The 23,876-nt window shown below is 46.5% G+C and overlaps 1 protein-coding gene across 1 annotated transcript in view; it reads left to right on the forward strand.

Annotated features, from left to right (window-relative positions):
- The window catches only part of LOC310800807 (adhesion G-protein coupled receptor G7-like), a gene marked incomplete at both ends in the record, with an annotated part of 59,235 nt that extends 51,577 nt beyond the window's left edge, over positions 1-7,658 (forward strand). Inside the window, 4 exons of the mRNA XM_083664723.1 lie at positions 3,876-4,102; positions 4,705-4,823; positions 7,153-7,346; positions 7,620-7,658. Coding sequence (XP_083520849.1) covers positions 3,876-4,102; positions 4,705-4,823; positions 7,153-7,346; positions 7,620-7,658 — 579 coding nt within the window. The remainder of the gene's footprint in view (positions 1-3,875; positions 4,103-4,704; positions 4,824-7,152; positions 7,347-7,619) is intronic.
- Positions 7,659-23,876: the final 16,218 nt, after the last annotated feature.

The following is a 23,876-nucleotide window of genomic DNA, read 5'->3' on the forward strand; positions in this document are numbered from 1 at the left end:
TTCTCCCCCCTATCACCCCCCCTCCTCTCCTCCCCCCCGCCACCTCTCCCCCCCATCACCCCTCCTCTTCTCCGTCCCCCCACTACCCCTCCTCCTCTCCTCCCCCCATCACCCCCCCATTCTCTCCTCCCCCCCTGCCACCCCCCCCCCATACCCCCCTTCCTCTCCTCCCCCCCCTGTCCCCTCTCCCCCCCACCACCCCTCCTCCTCTCCTCCCCCCCACTGCCCTCCTCCCCCCGACCACCTCCCCGCCACCTCTCCCCCCCACCACCCCTCCTCCTCCGACTTCCGGTATGTGGGCGTGGCTTTTGGACACAAAATTTTATGGGCTGAATATATCCCTGGAGATCAGTTCAGACAAAAAATTGGAGGCAGTTTCGGGCATTTCTGTAGGAGTTAAAAGCATGTGATAATGTAACTTTTTAAAACGAAGACTCCTCCCCCCTGCGAAGGGGGTGGGTCCGATCGGTCCCATTTTTTTCAGGTGTACTCCCCTATGGGGTGCGCACAACATACAAAAAAGGAGGAGCGCCACGCCCACCGGGGGAGTTAATTGGTAGCGAGGGCTTAAAACTGATGGAACATGTTAGGGTTGTATAGCCTGAGAGGATAGCCAAGGTATTGTGGAAGTTGATATGACACCACATCCCCCAGACTAGTTGAGAACGTTCCCCTGAACACGTGTGCAAAAGGTTTGGCCATTGTATCCAGCACGGGCAAAGTTATGCTTAAAAAGGTGTTTTCGGGCCTTCACGCTTCAATGAAACAACACTATTCGGCTGCCATTTTGAAACGCTGAATGCGAGCGCTCTCATCTTCTAGTATGTTATAGGTGGTGGCCATGCGAGTACATGTGGTTGATTTGGTGCAGATCCCAGTCAGCGTTTCAAAATGGCGGCCAAAGAGCGAATCAATATTAAGCACACTTAAGCACAGTTGGCTGCAAAACCCAGGCTGGGACCCTCACTGCCTGGAGGTCCCTTGGGAGACGCAGGGATCCATAGAACAGCTCACACAAGGCTGTAACCTTCAAATTTGTCAAATTGACCATATTTGAGGGGCGTGGAGACAGGCTTGCTGTAAGGTCGAAGGTCAATGTGTCTAGAAACGCTTCCATTGGGGGGGGTTGACTCCCCCTGGCCCCCATCCGTCTGGGGACTCATGACATCATCACCAGTGACATCACTGATGACATCACCACCAGTGGGGACTGATGACATCACTGATGAGGCTAATAGGGACATAGTTGACCAAATTGAACATACTTCACCAAATGGAACGTTGACCAAATGGAACGCACCCTAGGCTGGGTGAGTGGCTGAGGTTGGCTGCCTGGAGCAAGTGAGAAATGTGGAAATTGGATTACCAGAGGCAAATCCAGGCCTGTCTCTCTCCCTTGCTGGGGACCCCCTGCAACCCCCTCAAGGACCCCACTTTGAGAACCACTTGGATAGAGGAAGATTAGAGGGTCGGTGACTGGTCTGTATGTCTTTTGAATGTCGAAGTACGTTAGTGCTGTTACAATAAACACCACTATCTTTGTCTCCATAATACCCCACTATCCCTCCACAAGCCTATAGGCCTACTGACCTTGTTGATAAAAGGTGCAAAACACAACTGTACAGAGAAATGAATTGGCAATACAATATACTACAATCTAGATCATTTACAACCATTCTGACAGCCTTGGGAAGCTGGATACATTGGATCTAAACCATATTAATTTAATGGGAAAATAAAGTTATAATTAGGTACTAGGTACTTTATGACAATTTAGTCTAAACTGGGTCCAAATTGAAAAAATATCATTGTGTATGAGGCAAGCATCAATATCTAGAATCAATATCTTGTGGCCACAAAAACCTATAAGCTTGCAAGTTTCCTGGGCACTACTTCATAAAATAGGGCAAACACATTAGAACTACAAAAAACAATGGTGCCGCACACTACTGTATATTGCAACTCATTGTAGATGCAACAAATTGTAGTTTTTGTATTGTTCTTCCGGGTTAGGGTTAGGGTTCTGACACTAGGCTTTAGAAAACATATCCGTTCATTTTTCAACAGAAAAAGTATAACCTTAACATATTGTGTATATTGTGTGAAACGGTATGTTATAAAAACAGAAACATACATTCATTAGTGCTACTTTGGAGACGTGATTCCAGCTGGTAGCGTTTGGACGAATGAAAGGGGTGTGTTCAATGACAGGACGGATGGAGCAACGTTTCAATTAGAACGTCAGTGCCTCTTCACTGACTGGATCGATTTTGGTTGCCAGAAAGTGTTAATGTGATTTATAATTTCTTTACATCTAATTTGGGTGCCAAACAAGATGGTGCAGCTCAGTGTTCACCTGCAATCAGATGGCTTCATACCATACGACAGTAATATGACTTCAGGTTTTAAATACCATCTTGTTCTCTTCAGTCTATTCAATGCGGCACGTTGCGCTCACACACACACACACACGTGTATACACTGTATGTAGGCCTATGTATATAGCCTACACGTGTGTGTATATTATATATATATATATATATGTGTGTGTGTGTGTGTATGTATGTATGTCTATATATGTGTGTGTATATAGATATCTATATATATATATAAATATATATAAATATAAATATATATGACAGTAGGGAAAATTCTTCTGGAGGTTGGTCCATGGTTCTCCAATGGGCTTAAACATATTTATTCAGACAAAAAACACTTTTCTGTTATATTAAATTACACAATATATACATGTATGTAGATATATATATATATATATATATCGTATATATATATATCTATGTCTATATAGATATATATATGACAGTAGGGAAAATTCTTCTGGAGGCTGGTCCATGGTTCTCCAATGGGCTTAAACATATTTATTCAGACACAAAACACTTTTATCTTAAATTACACAATATATACATGTATGTAAATATATATATATATAGATCGTACATATATATCTATGTCTATATAGATATATATATGACAGTAGGGAAAATTCTTCTGGAGGCTGGTCCATGGTTCTCCAATCGGCTTAAACATTTCTTCAGACACAAAACACATTTCTGTTATATTAAATTACAGAATATATATATGTATGTAGATATATATATATATATTGTATATATATATCTATATCTATATAGATATATATGACAGTAGGGAAAATTCTTCTGGCGGCTGGCCCATGGTTCTCCAATGGGCTTAAACATATTTATTCAGACACAAAACACTTTTCTGTTATTTTATTAAATTACACCAATTGCAGTTTTATATTGCCATTTGACATACTTCAGACTAGGCCTGCACGATATGAGGAAAATCTCCGATTTGCGATAACATTGTTCAATATAGCGATGACAATACGTACGACTTGCGATAAATAAACAGATATTAAAGTATGCATATTAGCTATACAGTTCCTATGTCTTTCTACTTTAATAATGCTAACATAGACAGACTGCATTTATACATAGACCCCAAACATAGCCTATGCCCACTGAATAACGAAATGAAATGGAGTTAGCTTGATAACTGAGGTTCAGGAACACAAGATCACACCAGGTCCGCATCATATCTCACCGCCACCTACTCTAATCCATCACCCATTCACCTGCGCTCCTCCAATCCAATCACCGAGCCACACCGGCTTTCTATCAGCTCAATCACCTGTAGCCTTTATATACTCACTGGCATACCACTTCTCTCCCGTTTGTCATGTCTTCACGACTGCTTGTTCAAGACGCACTCGTTCGTTCCGACCCATTTCAACTCAAGCGAACAGTTCATTAAAATAGTTAAAAAAGAAAAGTCAGCTGGCACGCGCCGTTGTATGTCCCTCGCCCGGGCGTCAAATCTTCGCCATCCAGTTCCAGCCAGACACCGCCCTCTACACCGCTGCCGTCATCGGAGATCCTCCGGCGACACGACAGCCGTGTCCTCCACGCGCGCCCCGCGCCGACACGTTCCAGCCCAGCTCGAGCCACAGCAATGCCGAGGCCACTCCATGGCCAACCACCATCTCCGACTGGACCGTCGCTCACCTCCAGGCTCCAGCTGACCCTCCTTGGCGCACACCCATCGCCTTCACGGCCAGGTGTACCTCTTCTGTTTTTCATTCAAGTTTAGCTTTCCTGAAACTCTTCCTATACTATCTGACGTGACTTACAGTATATTGACATCGCATCTCACGCGATTACCATTGACTTCAGCAACTCCAAACCACGCATTACTGAATCAACACTACTACCCGTATGAGGGGTGAACAGTGCCAATGTTTACCTCACTAAGCAACAGCCTCTCATCCCACTTGCTGCTGCTGCCACTACTACGAAGCGACGTCATGTCACTACCGATTACAGCTACTACGACTGCTACCACTAGCCGCTCCGACTACTACCACTATTACCACGGCTACTACTAGACGTGGCTACTTACTAGGCTACCACTGCTAGATGCCGTTGCTGCTGTAGTGCCGACAACAGTCTGGTGCCGCGCACCACAACAACAGTCCGGTGCCATGCATCACAACAGTCACTACTGCCGCTACTACTAATACAGTACTGCTACAGTACTGCTACTACTGCTAATAAGTACTCCCTAAGAGAACAAGACCGTTAAAGGGACAGTTCATCCCAAAACAACATTAGCTTTCAGTGCACACGCTTCCCCCCCTCCCCTCCCATCCTCCGCCTTCAGCCTTGGCACCGGGGCCCCGCCAGCCACGGACCCGGGTCTGCCCAGCTCGCTTCGGATCACGCCGCTGCTGCCCCCGTCGGGCCCAGGCATCGTTCCCGCCTCCCCTCCCATCCCAGCAGGCTCACGCCACCGCGGCCACAGCCTCCCCTTTCCCCCCCCTCCCCTCCCATCAAGCTCACGGCACTGTGGCCACAGCCAGCAGGCTCACGCCACCACGGCCACAGCCTCCCCTTCCCTCCCCCCTCCCTTCCCTTCAGGCTCAGGGCACCGTGGCCACAGCCACCAGACTCACGCCACCACGGCCACAGCCTCCCCTTCCCTCCCCCCTCCCTTCCCTTCAGGCTCAGGGCACCGTGGCCACAGCCACCAGACTCACGCCACCACGGCCACAGCCTCCCCTTCCCTCCCCCCTCCCTTCCCTTCAGGCTCAGGGCACCGTGGCCACAGCCACCAGACTCACGCCACCACGGCCACAGCCTCCCATTCCCTCCCCCCTCCCTTCCTTTCAGGCTCACGCCACTGTGCACACAGCCAGCAGGCTAAACGTCACCTCGGTCGCAGCCTCCCCTTCCCTTCCCTCCCCCCTCCCTTCCCTTCAGGCTCACGCCACTGTGGCCACAGCCAGCAGGCTAAACGTCACCTCGGTCGCAGCCTCCCCTTCCCTCCCCCCTCCCTTCCCTACAGGCTCACGCCACTGTGGCCACAGCCAGCAGGCTAATGTCACCTCGGTCGCAGCCTCCTCCTTTCCGCCCTCCAGGCCGCAGCGCGGCGGGGGCGCACCCATAGATTCCTGCGCACACGCATCCTCTTCTCCCTTCCCCTCGCAGTCTCTTCCTTCAGCGCCAGCGGCCTGTTTGTCCCCCCCTCAGTTGCCAGCGAAGCCGCCCACCTCAGCAAGGGCGGCCTACCGCAACATTCCTACTTTTCTACCCCCCCTCGATGCCCTCCCACCCCCTCCCCCAACCTCCCCCTTCCCTCCCCCTCCCCTTCCCCACCAAAATTGTAGTTTACAATGCATTGTCTACCTTTCTTGCCTCTCTCTGTCCACCACCCGCTCTCCCGGGTCCCCACGCACACGCATCCCACCCCTCCCTCCCCGCTCAGCCTCTTCCTTCTGCCTCCGCGGCTTGCCCCTTCCCTCCGTGGCCTCCGCGGCCCCTCTTTCCGCCACGGCCTCCGCGGCCACTGGCGTCATCCCCTTTCCTCCTGTTCTTCCCCTACCGGATACCCCCCCCCCCTCCTACCCCTTCCCCAGCACCCCAATGTTGGTTTTACTTGTCTGTCCCCCCCCCCCCCCCCCCCCTTCTCAGTTCCATCCCGGGTCGCAGAGCCACGGGAGCTCCGTCCAGAGGCGCAGTTCCATCCTGGGTTGCAGAGCCACGGGAGCTCCGCCCAGAGCCGCAGTCTTCATCCCGGGTTGCAGAGCTACGGGAGCTCCGCCCAAAGACACAGTCCTCATCCTGGGGTGCAGAGCCACGCCCAGAGACGCAGTCCTCATCCTGGGTTGCAGAGCTACGGGAGCTCCGCCCAGAGACACAGTCCTCATCCTGGGTTGCAGAGCCACGGGAGCTCCGCCCAGAGCCGCGGTCTTCATCCTGGGTTGCAGAGCTACGGGAGCTCCGCCCAGAGACACAGTCCTCATCCTGGGTTGCAGAGCTACGGGAGCTCCGCCCACAGACACAGTCCTCATCCTGGGTTGCAGAGCCACGGGAGCTCCGCCCAGAGACACAGTCTTCATCCTGGGTTGCAGAGCTACGGGAGCTCCGCCCAGAGACACAGTCCTCATCCTGGGTCGCAGAGCTACGGGAGCTCCGCCCAGAGACACAGTCCTCATCCTGGGTTGCAGAGCTACGGGAGCTCCGCCCAGAGACACAGTCCTCATCCTGGGTTGCAGAGCTACGGGAGCTCCGCCCAGAGACACAGTCCTCATCCTGGGTTGCAGAGCTACGGGAGCTCTGCCCAGAGACAGTCCTCATCCTGGGTTGCAGAGCCACGGGAGCTCCGCCCAGAGACGCAGTCCTCATCCTGGGTCGCAGAGCCACGGGAGCTCCGCCCAGAGAGACGCAGTCTTCATCCTGGGTTGCAGAGCTACGGGAGCTCCGCCCAGAGACGCAGTCTTCATCCTGGGTTGCAGAGCCACGGGAGCTCCGCCCAGAGACGCAGTCTTCATCCTGGGTTGCAGAGCCACGGGAGCTCCGCCCAGAGACGCAGTCTTCATCCTGGGTTGCAGAGCCACGGGAGCTCCGCCCAGAGACGCTAGGGTCTCTCAGAACACTCGGTCCAAACCTTGGGCCGCTGGAGAAAAGAAAAGCAAAAGGAGAGAAGAAGAGAAGAAAAGATAGGAAAGAGAGAGAGAAGAAGAAAAGGAAAAAGAGAGAATAGGGGCTGCAGCGCGTCCGGCTGCCGGTTCCTCCACACATGCTCTTTCTGCGGCGGCGCCCACTCCAGGGTCGCTTGCCCCCATGGCCCCACCAACCACGCCAAATGACTCCGTCACCTTTCAGGCTTCCCTCCCGGCTGAGAAGTTCAGTAAAAACGAAGGTCCTCCCAAGCATACCACAGCTACATCTGCGATGACCCCGACGACATCCGACGAGCCCATCTCCTGCTGTGTCGAAGCTCGCTGGAGGTGGATGGAGATCGTTCGTTATCTCGGGACACCGAGCCCAGCGGGCTCCCTCCCAGGATGCGATCTTCATCCACGACGACCTCGACGACATCTGACGAGCCAGCTCCCGCCGTGTTGAGACTCTTTTGGGGGTAGGTGGAGATCGTAAGTTATCCTGGGACACCGAGCCCAGCGGGCTCCCACCCTGGATGCGGTCTTCATCCCGGGCGCAGGACCTAGCAGGCTACGCCCAGAGACGTAACCCCCACTCAGAGTCTCAACCCCTGGGTTCCTGGTTCCTGACAAGAGAGAGAAAGAAGAAGAAGACCTCAACGACATCCGATGAGCCATCTCCTGCTGCGTTGAAGCTCGCTGAGGGTGGACCGAGATCGTCCGTTATCTTGGGACACCGAGCCCAGCGGGCTCCCTCCCGGGATGCGATCTTCATCCACGACGACCTCGACGACATCTGACGAGCCAGCTCCCGCTGTGTTGATGCTCTTTTGGGGGTAGGTGGAGATCGTACGTTATCCTGGGACACCGAGCCCAGCGGGCTCCCACCCAGGATGCGGTCTCCATCCCGGGCGCAGGACCTAGCAGGCTACGCCCGGGCGCAGGACCTAGCAGGCTACGCCCAGAGACGTACCCCCACTCAGAGTCTCAACCCCCGGGTTCCTGGTTCCTGACACGGCCGTGCCGCGTACTAGATGAGTCTCCAAGCAATCCTGGTTCCGGACACGGCCGTGCCGTGTACTAGAAGGGTCTCCAAGCAATCGCACCACACTCACTTATCAATAAACATATATTCATTCTAACCATGGTGTGATCTGTGTTAGTGAAATGGAGTTAGCTTGATAACTGAGGTTCAGGAACACAAGATCACACCAGGTCCGCATCATATCTCACCGCCACCTACTCTAATCCATCACCCATTCACCTGCGCTCCTCCAATCCAATCACCGAGCCACACCGGCTTTCTATCAGCTCAATCACCTGTAGCCTTTATATACTCACTGGCATACCACTTCTCTCCCGTTTGTCATGTCTTCACGACCCCCCCCTCCACACCCCTTAGTTCACATCTCGCTACGGGCAGCACGAGCGGAGTCGCAGGTTTTCTCCCCGTGCTGCGCGGGTTTTCCCCGGGCACTCCGGTTTCCTCCCGCAGACTGTTAAAGATATGTTTTGCACATGCCTAATCTGCTTCTCTGTCCTCTGAACACAGGAACCAGGGGGGGTAGGTGGAGATCGTACGTTATCCTGGGACACCGAGCCCAGCGGGCTCCCACCCAGGATGCGGTCTCCATCCCGGGCGCAGGACCTAGCAGGCTACGCCCGGGCGCAGGACCTAGCAGGCTACGCCCAGAGACGTACCCCCACTCAGAGTCTCAACCCCCGGGTTCCTGGTTCCTGACACGGCCGTGCCGCGTACTAGATGAGTCTCCAAGCAATCCTGGTTCCGGACACGGCCGTGCCGTGTACTAGAAGGGTCTCCAAGCAATCGCACCACACTCACTTATCAATAAACATATATTCATTCTAACCATGGTGTGATCTGTGTTAGTGAAACATACACTGACTAGCTGAAACTACACACAGCGTGTTTGGGCTTTGGCAGAGGTGCGGAGCGCACTGTTGCAAGGGAAAGGTGTACGCTGGATTTACAACACAAGACCAAATGATCAGACGCTGAATGGGAATACATGACGCATATAAATAAAACCACTTTTGTGATTCATTGTGTTTCAGGCAGTCTTTTTGATGTGTTTATTGCACATGTTCATATTGCGATGATGATGAAAATACTATTAATTGTGCGGCCCTACTTCAGACTACACCAAATAATAGATAAGCAAAGGTCTGTCTGAAGGCTTATTAGTTTCAGACTCTGGGAAAGTGGGGAAAGAAGTAAAAATCCACAAAGCTATGGTATCTCTGAAATATCTTCAACCAAATCACACACATTTAGTCTTTTCTACAGTAGGCTATGTAATGTAATTTTCATAACTAATGTAATAACCTTTTCACTTCCATTCACTGAGCCTCCCCTGGAACTGCCTCCCACTTTGAAAACCCTTGGTGCAAAGAATTACAATAATACAGCAAAATTGTAAGAACACGTTTTTCACATAGGGTTAACTCAGCTGCCATAGACCTGCAGTATCTGTGCACTACCATTGACGCAAATTGTGCAAACCTCTAGAGTGAAGGGTAGTATTTGCAGAGTATTTGATGTAATACATGCAGAAATAATTTTAGATTAATATTATTCTGATCACCAACACAAACTGCAGACTCAAAGTGGCCCAAAACAACATCAAAGATCAAATTCTGTGGATCGGACCTGAACCACAACATGTTTATTATATTTCCCCCCCCTAATTCCCAAACTATTACAGATCTGAAAATGATCAAATGCTTTCATTTCAGCTCTCCAGCCTTCTTATCAGTGCCTGTGGATAAGAAGTCCACTCATCTCCTAGAGCTATAAGCTCTCAGTTCAGTCGGTCCAGATTCATCTCATCTCAGAAGGTCCTGCCTGCTCCTCCTCATCATCCTCCTCTTCTTCCACAATATCCTCGTCCTCCTCGTCATCGTCCTCCTCATCCGTGTCAGAGTCTGTACTGTTCACAATATAACCAAAGACATCCGTGCTTGTTGAGAGAAGACTGACATACTGTGAGAGATAGCTTGAAAACTCTCTTCTCTTGCTGAGCAAAGCGGCAGCTGCACCTTTGTCCTGTCTAGACGACAGCAGGCAGTCTCGCTGGAGGCATTTGTCGATTTCTTCGATCTGCTTCTCAAAGAACCTCTTTCCTGACATGCAGTCTTCTGCCAAGTAGGCCTTCTCTTCAGATGCCCTTTTTGCGGTGTTCCACAACAAAAACAGTCTCTGTTTGACTGACATTTGTACATCTACTGTCTTGTTGGTCATGGTTGACCAGATGGGGTTGTCGATCTGAATTACTTCATGGTAATCCAAGGCAGGTTGCTGTTTTTCAGCTCTGGTGGTGTTGAAGTGTTTCAGTTTTTGTTTGATCTTCTGACAAATCAGTGATATCTTCCTTGACAGTCTGATTGCAATTTTTTGTCCCTCTGCAAAACAAATGGTTCATTAAGTTTAATTTATGGATGGGGTGGTGGGGGGTGGGTGGTTAAAAAGGACACTCCACCGGAAAACAATGCTGATTCATCTTGCACGCGCTCTCACTCTCTCTGAAAATGTAACCCGTCAATCATGCACAGAATTACACCACAGGTCCACAATTGTACTCAAATCAACTCTCACTAACTGTCAAACTCAATGAATGGCTGCAAAACAGTTTACAGTTCCTGGATATGAGTGAGATTATGTGGGAAGTAAATCAGCGTTGTTTTTCAGTGTAGGGCTCCTTTAACCAACTGTCATAGTTCAAGTATTTACTGTACCTGCATATTTTTTCATGAGGCCGCATAAGAACCTGCGCTCCAAGACAAGTCTATAGATGGCCTGCAGTGAGTTCTGTCGTTTTTTGTCTTCAATTACACTTCTGATGTGTAAACATGTGTGACTTGTTAGAGGCCATCTTTCACGAAGGCCATGTTTCCTCTCAATTGTCTTTATTTTCTTCTCCAATCTGAAAGTGGTACATAAACACAGTAACATGCTTCATTGCTCATCAGTGACGAGTCAGAAAGTATGTTGTAAGTCTATGTCCAAAGTTAAGAAGATTGAACAGGCTAAGTGAATTTGTAACTCGAACGACCACACCGCGGATATATGCCTCCGCCAACAAGTGAGCAGTCGACATCCATGTCTGTCCAGACTTTGACGTTTGATCCAAATGTGAAGAAATTCCCTCAAGGAGTTACTGAGAAATTGCATTAACCAGCTTGAAAATGTCATTTGTGAGAACAGAGTGACCTTGACCTTTGATGACCAAAATGTAATCAGTTCATCCTTGAGTCTAAGTGGATGTTTGAGCCAAATTCTAAGAAATTCTGTCAAGGCGTTCCCTGAGATCTCGCATTAACGAGCTAGAGAACGGTGTTCGTGAGGTCCCAGTGACCTTGAACCTTGACATTTGATCACCAAAATGTAATCAGTTGATCCTTGAGTCCAAGTTAACGTTTGAGCCAAATTCAAAGAAATTCCTTCAAGGCGTTCCTGAGATATCAGTTAAACGATCATGAAACAGATGGTAGTGAGGTTACAGTGACCTTTAACTTTGACCACCAAAAAGTAATCAGTTCATCCTTGAGTCCAAGTGGACGTTTGAGACAAATTTGATGAAATTCCGTCAAGGCGATTGAACACTATGTATTTACAATTAAGCAATTAAGCAACATCACTTTTATGTATGCCAGTAAGGTAATACTTACTTTTCCAAATGTGTTGTTTGGTCATGGGTGCAGCTGGTCACAGTGCTCAAGCGTTCTCTAGGAAAAAAAGTAAGGCTTTGTAAATAACAGAAAATGTATTTTTATCCATGGGAATTGACAAATTATAACCTGGTATAACACAATACAATTAGATTCAAGAGCAGCAGATCCACCAGGGCGTAATGTTCCATTTTGGTTCTAAAGGTGTTTATTCCATTTTGTATAATTTTGGAGGCAATTTGTGCTACTGAGCTATACAGAGAGATGATTGTGAGATTCTCTCAACAGCAAGACTACAAGGAGATGCAGCATACGGAGAAAGGCTGTACACACACTCACAGTTCCTGGTGCTCCATTAGTTTTTGGACATACTCCTCTTCCCAGGTCCAATCTACAGACTGCCTTGCCTCTGTTTTATATTGGTCTGCCCAGCTTTGTATGTCTTGCTGTGTGATGCCTTTTCCAAATAAAGAGAAAATAATAATTTTAAATTGGAGGGTATGGCCCCTATCGTTGCATCGGCGCAGTTTCTAGGCCGAGCGGCAGGCGCAGATCAAAGCAGTGGGCGTGGAAAGGCGCACTTGATATCGTCGTGCTGGCGCTAGATGCAGCCCAAAGCATTACAACCACGCCTTTTAGGCGTAAAATTATGCACCGTCATGCTCATTGGATAAGTGCAATAAACGAATCGCACGCTTGCCTTTTTAGCTCCAATTCCAGTGATCCCGCAAAACCAGACGAAAGCCAAACGCTCTGCCCCCCCCCCCCCTCCCTTCATCCAGCCTGTCTGTCTGCATTATAGGCTATTATTCCATATTATTATGCTTCTCAAACCAATCTAACTGCAGTTTCAATACTGCAAGCATGTAAATACGCTACACTATAGCAAGATCAAAGTGAAAATAATGTAGGCCTACTAAACGCATCAGCTAGAAAAATATAGCCTATTAGATTGGTGAAAGTTTGTCCAGAAAGATATCGTTTTCTCTCCCCTGCTGCAGGTAGAATGATGCACATAAATATACCCTACATTATGTAAAGTCATTGCATAAATGTGTTTTTATTGTAAAACTAAATGTGGAGTAGGGCGAAGTTATTGGAGCGCACATCACAGTATAGCAGATGACAGTAGAAGCTTCCGAAGCGCGTTCCGCTGTCACTTACCTAAATCACGTTAAATCCACACAGGGTATATATAGGCTCAAGAGGACATATATGTTTCACATAGGGTGGTGTTTCATTTCATGTTTTATTTGGTCCAATATTGAAATGTTCGACAATTGCAGGTTGTCTTACTATTACACATTATTTTAGATCTACCTTTTATATCTATTTCGGCTCTATTTAGTAGCGAAATGGAGGACCCAATTGCATGCTGGGAGTGGACATTCACAGGCAGTAAACTTACAACTGCTATTTCCTATGGGAAGCTGGGTGCTGCTATGTGTTGTGTCTGTTTGAGCGAGGGAGTCAGAGAGAGAGAGAGAAGGGTGACTCAGAGGCAGAAGAGCACTGGCGCACTGAATAGGCCTGGTTTCAGAGAGAGACAGAGAAGGGTGACAGGGGAGAGGCACAAGTGCACTGGCGCAGTGAATAGGCCTGGTTTTCAAAGGCGCAAAGCGCTAAATTTAAGGCAGGTGCCAAGATATCAGTACGCCGAGATTTAAGGCCGACACGCCCACTTTGGCCCATTCTGGGACTGCGCCACGCCCATTCGGCCTAAAGCGCATTTGGCAGCGTAAAGCCATATTGATATCGTCCCAAAACAGGCGCAAGGCACGTTTTTTTGCGGTTAAGGCCCGTTTTAGTGCCGAAGGCCTGTGGGAGAATAGGGCCCGACATGTTTAACCTCTGACAGCAAAGTTAAACTTAATGACATTTATATTTCTGGAAGAAAGTTAGTCCGTTCAACAATATCTTTTGCACATTATGCATTTTAATTAGCATATACCAAATTCCTGCAAGGACCATGAAACTGATTGATATGACAATGAGCAGCAGATCCTAATTCCATACACTTGCAACCCAAAGTTTCTGAAAAATAACATTGTACCTGTATTTTTAATGATTTCAGCCATCTCTGTATTTGCTTCATCTTCGACTGACTTGGTTTTCTCAGCTTTGAGACCCAGGGCTTTTGCTTTAATGGAAAAAGGAAATTCAAAGGAAGGCATTAGATTATCAATATATTAGTTTAAACAGTATAAGCATCTTATAGGAACATGCATAACATCACTTTCTTAGAAAACAAAACAAAAACTAAATGGGAATATGTTTGGCTTTGTTAATAGTAACATAATTTGGTTTGAAAAAGGTAGGTTACCGAAATGTCACAAATAAATCATCTTTATTGCAAGTTGGCAGTGTGCGGGACTCTTCTCACAACTTTATCGGTTTGGGCTTTTCAAACAGAACGGCTCTCAAGATTGTCACAGATAGAGTTGTAATGCATGTGTGACCGTTACAATCTGGAAAGGAGGTATATCTCGTTTGTGCTCTCTACTAGTGAGTGCATTACTGGTATAGAGTACTGCAGGGATGACATGTTTTTGGAGTCACAAGGCAAAAAAAGACATGAGAGAAAGACATGTTGGGGCTTCAGCGTAAAAGTGATTGGGATTTTGCTTAAAGTCCCTGGAAACCAGAAATATTTTTTGATTATTTTGCATTTTGAGTTCATCACATCACAGGAACCTATGTTAACTCATTGAGTGCCAATGACGACTATAGTCGTCAATTCGAATAGTAACGTTGAGTGCCAATGACGACTAAAGTCGTCAATTGCGTTTTTTGACGGTGGGACGTGGATCAAAGCCTGATCCATCTCCTGTTAAAGTATGGTGGATGTTGAATGTGTAAAAGCTATTTTACGGACCCATTAGGTGGCGACAGTGCTCTCCAGATTAGAGAAAGTCGAGGAAAAAACAGAGAAGAAGTCATGGGGAAACGGAAATCGCATCGGTATGCATCGATATGCATGAAGCATAACGTTAGCTGTGCCTGCAGCAGCCAATCTGCTGCCACAATTGAGCCCCTCCGTATCCGCTGCGATAGCCCATCCGCATGATTAGTTGTGGAGTTGTTATTATTCTCAACTGGAAGCGATGGGAGCCGGTGACAAATACACGCGGAACGCTGTAAAAAAGCTGGATGTAGCGCACTTTTCAGTGCAGATCAAAGGCAGCAGAGAGCCACCAGAGACACGCCCACGGAGGTGGGGTTTGCAGTTGAGCGGGGTGGGGCACGCAGGGCAGCATACAACACCGACCCAGACAGACCCAGACAGCAGCACAGGATTGGCAAACACAAGCTAGAATATCTGATGCCCACCAGCAGTAAATCAAGACCAGCAAGAAGCTGCAACCAGCAGCGCATGCAGGGGCCAGCGCTGCTGGTTGGTTGCAGCTAAAAAATATTATTTTGCCAAACAAAATTCCTTTGTTTTCACTGTTTTATTGAAGGAAATTATTTTTGGGGTGTCACTACATCAGAAAATATTAGCTTCAGAGTCAGTCATGTGCTTGAAATGCTTCATTTCACAAAAGGCTAATTATCTCAGCTTCTAGTTTGAAACGTCTCTTTTTGGTGAAATCAACCTATCTTCTCCGGCTCATAACTAAAGAAGGGAAAATGATATCAATAAACTTTTTTTTGCTGATGATAGAAGAGAGTCTCATCGTTCTTTGGGCGTGTTCGCTGTTTACATAGTAATATCACACAATATTCTGTGGACCTCGAGAAATCACTGAAAACGCTCTGAAACTCTGGCACTGGGAGCATCCGTTTTCCAAAAGTGGCTGGCACTCAATGAGTTAATAAGCCACCAGCCAAATTTGAATGATGATGAACGTCGCAAAGTATATCAATTTAGGTTTGACAGTCATGGCAAAAGTCATGAGAATCTATTTGATTTTAGAGTGTATTTTCTCCCGCGGACTGTGTGGGCATGTCCCGTCTGCAGCAGGTCTCCTCTCTCTCTCTCTCAGAGGAGACCTGCTGGAGGAGAGAGAGAGAGAGGAGAGAGAGAGAAGGAAAGAGAGATGGAGTGTGTGTGTGTGTTCGCGCGTTGCTCGGCGCATTGCACAGAGAGGGTTTACAGAGAGGAAGAGATCTCTGCCGCTGCGCTACTGTGTGTGTGTGCGCGCGTGCGTGCATGCATGCGTGTGTGTGATTCGATTAAATCTTATGACGTGATAAGATCATGCATTTTAGCACCGCGCGCACCGCTCTCTTCAATGAGGAAATGGAAATCCAGACCTTGTAGAAAAGTGTCGATTTTTGGGGTTAGGGTTGAAAGTAATGTCAATTAATTTCTGAGGCACACAATTACTCACCTAAGACCCTAAATTTAATAGTTAGAAGGTTTTTGTGGATTTTGGTTTCCAGGGACTTTAAATGCATAAAATAAGGTCTGTGGTTAACAAAAGTTTATGGGAGTGCTAATTTATGTTCACTTTTATGACATTTGAAGCGTTTTCTGAAACGCGTAAAAAACACATTTAGGTTTCAAAAGTCATAAAAGTGATTCACGTTTGTGAAGATTATCCTGCCGAACACAAATGATTACTCCCATAAACTTTAGTTAGTAGTATGAGACTGAAGAAGTGACCTTTCTCTCTTTAACCCAATGCTGTTGTAGCCACTCTGTTCATGTGACTGCATTCAATTCCCTGGTTGTAAATGTTACAGAAATGTTACTGGGTCTGACCTTGTCCTTGCTGGCAACACAACACCAAAAAGTGCCACACAATCTATTCAAACATGATGCCAAAATGTAAAATTGACAATGTGCATATCTAAAAATGGACAGACGGAATGAGAGACAGACAAGGCACACAGACACAGACAGTGAGAGAGAGAGGTTGTGTGTGGGGTGGGGGGCACAGACACGTTATTATGGATCCCACTGGCTTTGGGGGCAGAACACGCCTTGCGCCCGCCTACGCGGCAGCATTCAAGCTGGATTGGCCTGAAGCGAACCAATACGCCACAGTCACATTTTCGACATCTCAGGCTCACACATATAAATGATGGCCACATACGCTCCTTAATGGAACATGCGAACGCTAATGTGGCTTCAATGGATGAATATTGCTCGACTGTAGCCCACCTGAAGCTACCTTGTGAGTTCCTAAACCATGGAACCAATATTACAACACTAACATTAACACAAGTATAAATAAATTGTAGTAGAAACTTTTTTCTCTGTCACCTTGATCAGATTGGTGCAGTGATCCCCACACCCCTGTAATCAAACATGGGTGGATTTAACGCCTTATAGGGGCATTTGCACTGGCATCTGATGGGCAAACTCCAAGATATTACTCTTCTTGGGGTTGCTCATGCAGAAACCTTGTCTGGTTTTCTCACGGGGATTGAGTCTTGTACTCAAGTCAAATAGTCATTTTGACAATAACGCGTGACAGGCCTGCATAATGAAAAGAACAGGTCACTTAACGATGACATGACATGTCCACCACCACCTTGCCTCAAATATCAGATTGAGGCAAGATGAAAATACCTGGTGCGCTACTAAATGGCCAATCCTGGAGCTTGAATGCTGCATAGGGTTTGTTCTGCCTGCAAGGCCAGTGGATCCATAATAACACAGACAGCAGACGGCAAAGACACAGAAACCTCTTCACCTTGGCTCTTTCTTATCCTTGAACTGTGGTGCAGCAAGGCATCAGTCAGCAGGTCAACTCTGTGTGAAGGGGTCATTTCTTTAGTCACCTTGCCAAAACGGCGAAGGTATGACCACAGTCGTTCCAACTGTTCCCCATCAGCTAGGCCTGCATCCTCCACATTCCTACAACCATAGGAAATCTACAAAACATTAAACCAAGATCAGAAGTTAACATAGAAAATAGTTGTACTGTCTTTGATAAATTGCAATCAAGTTAACCATAGGAAATCTACAAAACATTAAACCAAGATCAGAAGTTAACATAGAAAATAGTAGTACTGTCTTTGATAAATTGCAATCAAGTTAATAATGTCAAAACCAAATGATGATTACCTGACAATCAACATCGTGCCCATAAGCATGGAACGCAGGTACAGCATATGTTGTTTTGTTCAGAAGATCTGGGTAAAACTTCTTTAAGAATAAACAAAAATGAGAAAACTGCATTAATGATAAAAGATACTTTTACAAACACTGCCACAGTTAATGAGAACAAATAACTAAATGTACTTTACATACATAGAACAATTACCTGCAAGTGAGGTTTCAATTTGCATGCAATGTCGTACATGAAGACAAGTTTTTTGTGTTTTCCCAGATCTTCTTGCAGTTCCTTGAGCAGGTAGACAGCATTCGAAAGGCTAGAAGATAATACAACTATTTTAGCTGAAACAGGACATGGTAACCCATTTGTAAAGTGCTAATGAAAGTTTTATATTTACCTCTCGCCTCTCTTAAGACTAAGAAAGCGCCGTGGATGTTCGTGCTTACAGGATATCCCAAAAACTCCAGTTTCATCCAATTTGGAGTTTTTGACCTTTGACCGGAGGGCACTCCCTGCCTGAAAGCTGGCACACCCCTAGAAGTAGGAATGTACATGTTTTGATCCATCATTTCTCAAAATACATTACTCTCTCACAAAGGTAAACTTCTTAGAAAGTGGATGTCTTTGTGTAAAATCTGACCTTGCTGAGCAGAGAAGGGGATGGAAACACCCAAAGATAATCATTCGTAAACTGTATCATCACATTTGGTGATATTCTACATTGGTATGACAGTGCTTAATTAAAAACATTTTGAATTTATCAATTCATTTTTCTGGTTGTTCAATGAATAAACAATACACAAAAATGTATATACATTGTAAAAGAAAGCATGAAGGAATAATAACTCAAGCTTGTCCAACTTACACTATTTGACCTAATTAAGCAATCTTACATGAGAGGGTGTGCTTTACTGTCGTTAGTGGCACGACAGTGATTCGGCAGGACCGAAGCATAACCGAAGTTATACAACATTCAGCCAAAAAATACAAGCTATAAACTAGAACGACCGCACCGCGGATTTATGCCTCCGCCATTAGTTCATTCTTGAGTCCAAATGGCCATTTGAGGCAAATTGGAAGAAATTCCGTCAAGGCGCTCCTGAGATCTCACGTTAACAAGCATAAAACGAGGGGTTGTGATGTCACAGTAACCTTGAACTTTGACCACCAAAATCGAATCAGTTCATCCTTGAGTCCAAGTGACGATTAAGGCTAATTCGAAGAAATTCCATCAAGACATTCCTGAGATATTGCGTTAACAAGCTTGAAAATGGCATTCGAGAGGTCACAGTAACCTTGACCTTTGATAACCCAAATGGAATCAGTTCATCCTTGCGTCCAACTCGATGTTTGAGCCAAATCAGAAGAAATTCCATCAAGCCGTTCTTGAGATATCGCGTTAACGAACTTGGGAATGGCGTTCGTGAGGTCACAGTGACCTTGACCTTTGACCACCAAAATGTAATCAGTACATGCTTGAGTCCAAGTCAATGTTTGAGGCAAATCTGATGAAATTCCGTCAAGGCATTCCTGAGATATCGCGTTAACAAGCTTGAAAAATGGCGTTCGAGAGGTCACAGTGATCTTGACCTTTGACCACCAAAATCGAATCAGATCATCCTTGAGTCTAAGTCGATGTTTGAGGCAAATTTGATGAAATTCCGTCAAGGCGTTCCTCAGATATCGTGTTAAACGAACATCGGAAATACGGACGTACGTACGTACATACAATCGGGATCCATAATGCCTCCGGCCTGGCTATCGCCGGTGGAGGCATAAAAAAAGGTGTTCGTATTTTGGGGGAATTTTCTCGCAAAATAAACTTTTTGCCGAGTGTTAGTCCATTTCCATTAGACAAGAAATAGTCCCCGTTGAGTCAGCCAGGCGTCAACCAGCCGATATGCTCATCACATTAGTTAACTGTAACAAACACCTGTGCAGAAAGCAGCAGCTAGATAACAGCGTTGATGATGCACAATGGATTGTTTTGTTAATTTGGTGGATTTACTGTTGATGTCGGTGGAAATAGAGTTGAGGTTGGGCCGTCCTGCTTGAAATCCCATCATCTTCGCGATACAGGCACTATAGGCACTATGTTGCCTGCAGAATTGTGGCCGCTGCTGTTGTCTGCTGAACAGACCGGCCGGTGGAGTGATATTTTAGTGATGAGGGCATGGCTAGGTGTGCGGTTATGCTCATTTGAGAACGGTCCTTGACCAATCAGATTGCTTGGTCGGAACTACATGTTGTATACTATGACATCAACATTTCAGAAATTTAACTATTAACTTCAATAGTGTTTTATATAAAATGTACAGACATGAACTGGGAATAAATCCATACTGTATTAACTTGGATTGTCATGTCATGTAAGGAGGGAGGAAAGTATTAAATTGAGTCATCCTTTACCTCCTCAGGTGAGTGCTGTTGTTCTCTAATGAAAGTGTCCACATCATCTTGTGGGGAAAAGAAGCGGTTGAAGTGCTTGGGTCCTTCACAACTGCTTCCAGAGGACTTCTTTCTCGGAAGTCCAAACAGTCCGTCCGCAGCAAGAACCAGAGTTCCACCCTCCTACAAAAAGTGAGAGTGAGAATTAAATAGGATGGCACTAGGTATTCGTTTGTGACAAGTTTAAAATTAAACATGACAAGGGAATATTTTTTTTACCTGATCCTGATTGAAGTCATTTCATACATCTTATTGAATATATTTTTCATGATTGCTCTTATTCTACATAACTCTGCAGCATCACACTTATTTCAAATACACTTAAGTCAGTCAAACAAATCTAGCTCAGCTACAGTAAGATACTGTGTGCCTGATAACTCAACAGCTGCAAGAAAGCCTTTGGTTAATTGTAAATGCTGTGTCATGGAATATCTATCGTCCAGACTATGACTATGACGGTCGGAGAGACGGCACCCGGTACGGGATGGGTTTAGCACCCCAGCCTGGCTCTCTCGTGAGGGAGAAATCCACAAACGCTACGGATTAGCCTCCTGAAAAGCTGTGTAAAGATCGGCGCGGCCTGGGGTCCTTCAGGCTAGAGCGAGGCGCTCGCCGCAGGCGAATGACGTGCAGCGCACAGGCCTTCTTGAGGCATCCTCTTTGTCTATGGTGCGGCATAGTAGGATTGCCTTTTGGGAGGGTCTGGTGAGACGAAGGAGGAGCGCGGCCTGGATTCACCCACAGGGCCTTAGCCCTCCATGCACCGAAGGCTCTTTCAATGCTGCGGTGTAGCACTAGCTCTATTGCAGCGGATTGGGCATGATCAACCCTTCCGCGGGCAACGTTGCAGACAGAGTAGGAAGGCTGATCTGTGAGCGGCTGCTTCTGGGACGCGGGTCGGGGTCTTAATCGGCCTCGGCTGGGTCTACTGGGCGAGGGTGTATGCTGTTCGATAGACCCGAAACACCCTACGACCCCAGTTAACATCACTGATGAAGCGTCCCAGCGCATGCTGTAGTATGTATTTTGAATCGTATCGTCCAGACTATTCCACCTTTCACACCAAATGTCCAACCAGGATTATTTGCAGGTTGATTTTGGTATGAAAGGGTTAACCGGGCTGCCTGACCTGGGTTGGCGACACCAGGGTTGGACCAGGTTCGGACAAGGGTTCATTTCAGTGTGAATGGATCCACCCAGGTCTGTTATGCCATTAACCTAACCCAGTGGTTCTCCTTTTTATACCAAGTACCACCTCAGAAACCACCAGATGAAAGTATGAGAGGGAGGGGAGTCTGCATATCACAGGTTGAGAACCACTGAGGTAGGCTAATGTTAAGTCTCCCTCCCAGGTTGAGACCGGGGCAAATCTGAATTGTCATGACCAGAGCAGGGAATAACCCGTTTCACTTGGTGTGAATTGACAAAAGGGTTGAACATGCAGCAAACTATCCTGCTCCAACCCTGGTTGTTTGTATAAGTGGTCTAAGATATAATAGGCCTGAATCCTTCACACATCCCACATCAATTGAATGCATAAAATAAATACATCATACCTGTGGACAAAGAGGACAGTGTGTCCCATCAGTTATCTCAGGCCCGAGATGACGCAGTGTAGATAGCTGGTATCGCAGGTGTCTGTATTCCTCATAGGACTCAGTGATGAGAATCCCATAGAGGTCTCGGCACTGTAAGGCAACAATCATAATCACAAAAGACTGTGATTAATATGTGTTTTTCAAATTGGAAGCTTTCAGGTAAAGGCAATGGTAAAAATCAAATGGATAGAGGCTCCTATTAATCAAACCTTGGAAGATACTGAGGAATGCTGAATTGCTGCACATATAGCCTTCAGTGATGCACCACATTCAAGCTGCAAACGGCAGATCATGTCCATGAGCTTGATGGAAATGGCACTTTGGGGTTGCTTAACACTTGCAGGCCAAAGGCTGTAACGTAGTAATGTTGCAACTTCCATTTCACACTTGCAAAACTGGATCCAAACATCATGAGGCCTTCCTAGAATTCATGACAAATGGAGAAGCTGTGAGGTGCTGTACATTTTTTTTTCATACCTTTCCTCCTTGTGCAGTTTTGTGAAATATACTGTGTCTAACACACACACACACACACACACACACACACACACACACACACACACACACACACAGAAACACACACACACACACACACACACACACACAGAAACACACACACCCACACACACACACACACACACACACACACACACACACAACTTACCTTGATCATCAAATACTTTTATTAGACGTTCATAGGACATTTCACATTGGTGGCCATCCTTCCTTGACCAACGGCATCTGAAGCCCATGGGAATTTGCTGATTAAATTCACCCGCCTTAAAGAAAAAAATCACAAAATATACCTTTTAAAGCACTGAAAAATACAACATGAGCAATACAATCTCTCAGAGATTTGAAAAGGTGACAGATACCAGGGCAGACACAAAAATACTCCAAATCATTCACTTGAAGGAGAACTCCACCGAAAAACAATGCTGATTTATTTTGCACATAAACTCTCACATATCTGAAATGGTGGTCTCGACCTAGTTTCAAGATGAAGACCAGACATGCTGCCTCACATCATATGTAATCCTAGTGTGATGTCGGTGTGACGCACTTGCCAATATGACGTCGGTAATGACGTCAATGCCGAGGCTATGACGTGGCAGTATTTATAGCCATGCTCAGCGTGTCATCGTCCTCTTTCCCTGATCCTTCTGGTCGCTGTACCTGAGCTGATCGCATCCCATTCTCTGAAGCTGTGTTTCGCCCCACCCACCTCCCCAGTCCACCACCAATGTCTTGACTCCTGAAGAATCCCCTATGGGGGGGGATTCTCTATCCTAGTCCGAGCAGATGCCTCCAGAAGAGAGGCATCTTACCGCGTATCGCCATGCCATACTTGAATAAAGCTTGCTTGTTAACGCTACCCTCTGGTCTCTCATGATTGAAATTATCATGATGGGCCAGTGATGTCATTCATGAATGACATCACTGGTCCACACATTAACTCAAATCAACTCTGAATAACTGTCAAACTAAATGAATGCCTGCTAAACTGTTAACAGTTTTCAGATATGTGAGATTTTGTGCTAAACAAATCAGCATTGTTTTTTGGTGGAGACTAGGGTCCCTTAACACATTGAGTGCCACAGCGCTTCAGTAAAATTGTCTGGAGCCTGTGCCAGATTCACTTCCATTCAGTTGAAAACAGCTATAGAATTTTTTCTATTAGAGCTATATTGAGAGTGCTGGACTCTACTGAAACATTGAACACTCCTGCTTCTTCCAAAGAAGAAATTTTGTTTCTAGACAGTTCCATTATGAAATGACAGCCTCTGTAAGAAGTGCACTTTCAAGGGTTTTCTGCCGTTTTTTTTTTACTTTTCAAGATATAGTGACTTTTATGAATACTTTTTGCACTCTAATTTCGAGCACATTCACTGACTCTGGCTGGTGTTTTCTGATGTGGTGGCGTAGTGTGGTTTCTGTGCAGCCTGCTCCCCCCACCCCCTCCACCCCCCCCACCCCCTCCCTGAAACGTGTTCATCTTTGGCAACATTTTCATGGGATATACTTTGACTTTCTGACCTATTAACACAAAGCTCAACATTTAAGTGTCAGAGATTAAAAAATGTCACTATACTGACCATTTGCCAAACGAAAAAACCATTGAGAGAACGCTGTTTAGGAAATGTA

This window comes from Poromitra crassiceps (assembly GCF_964638095.1).
Source record: "Poromitra crassiceps genome assembly, contig: HAP1_SCAFFOLD_85, whole genome shotgun sequence".
Lineage (NCBI taxonomy): Eukaryota > Metazoa > Chordata > Actinopteri > Beryciformes > Melamphaidae > Poromitra > Poromitra crassiceps.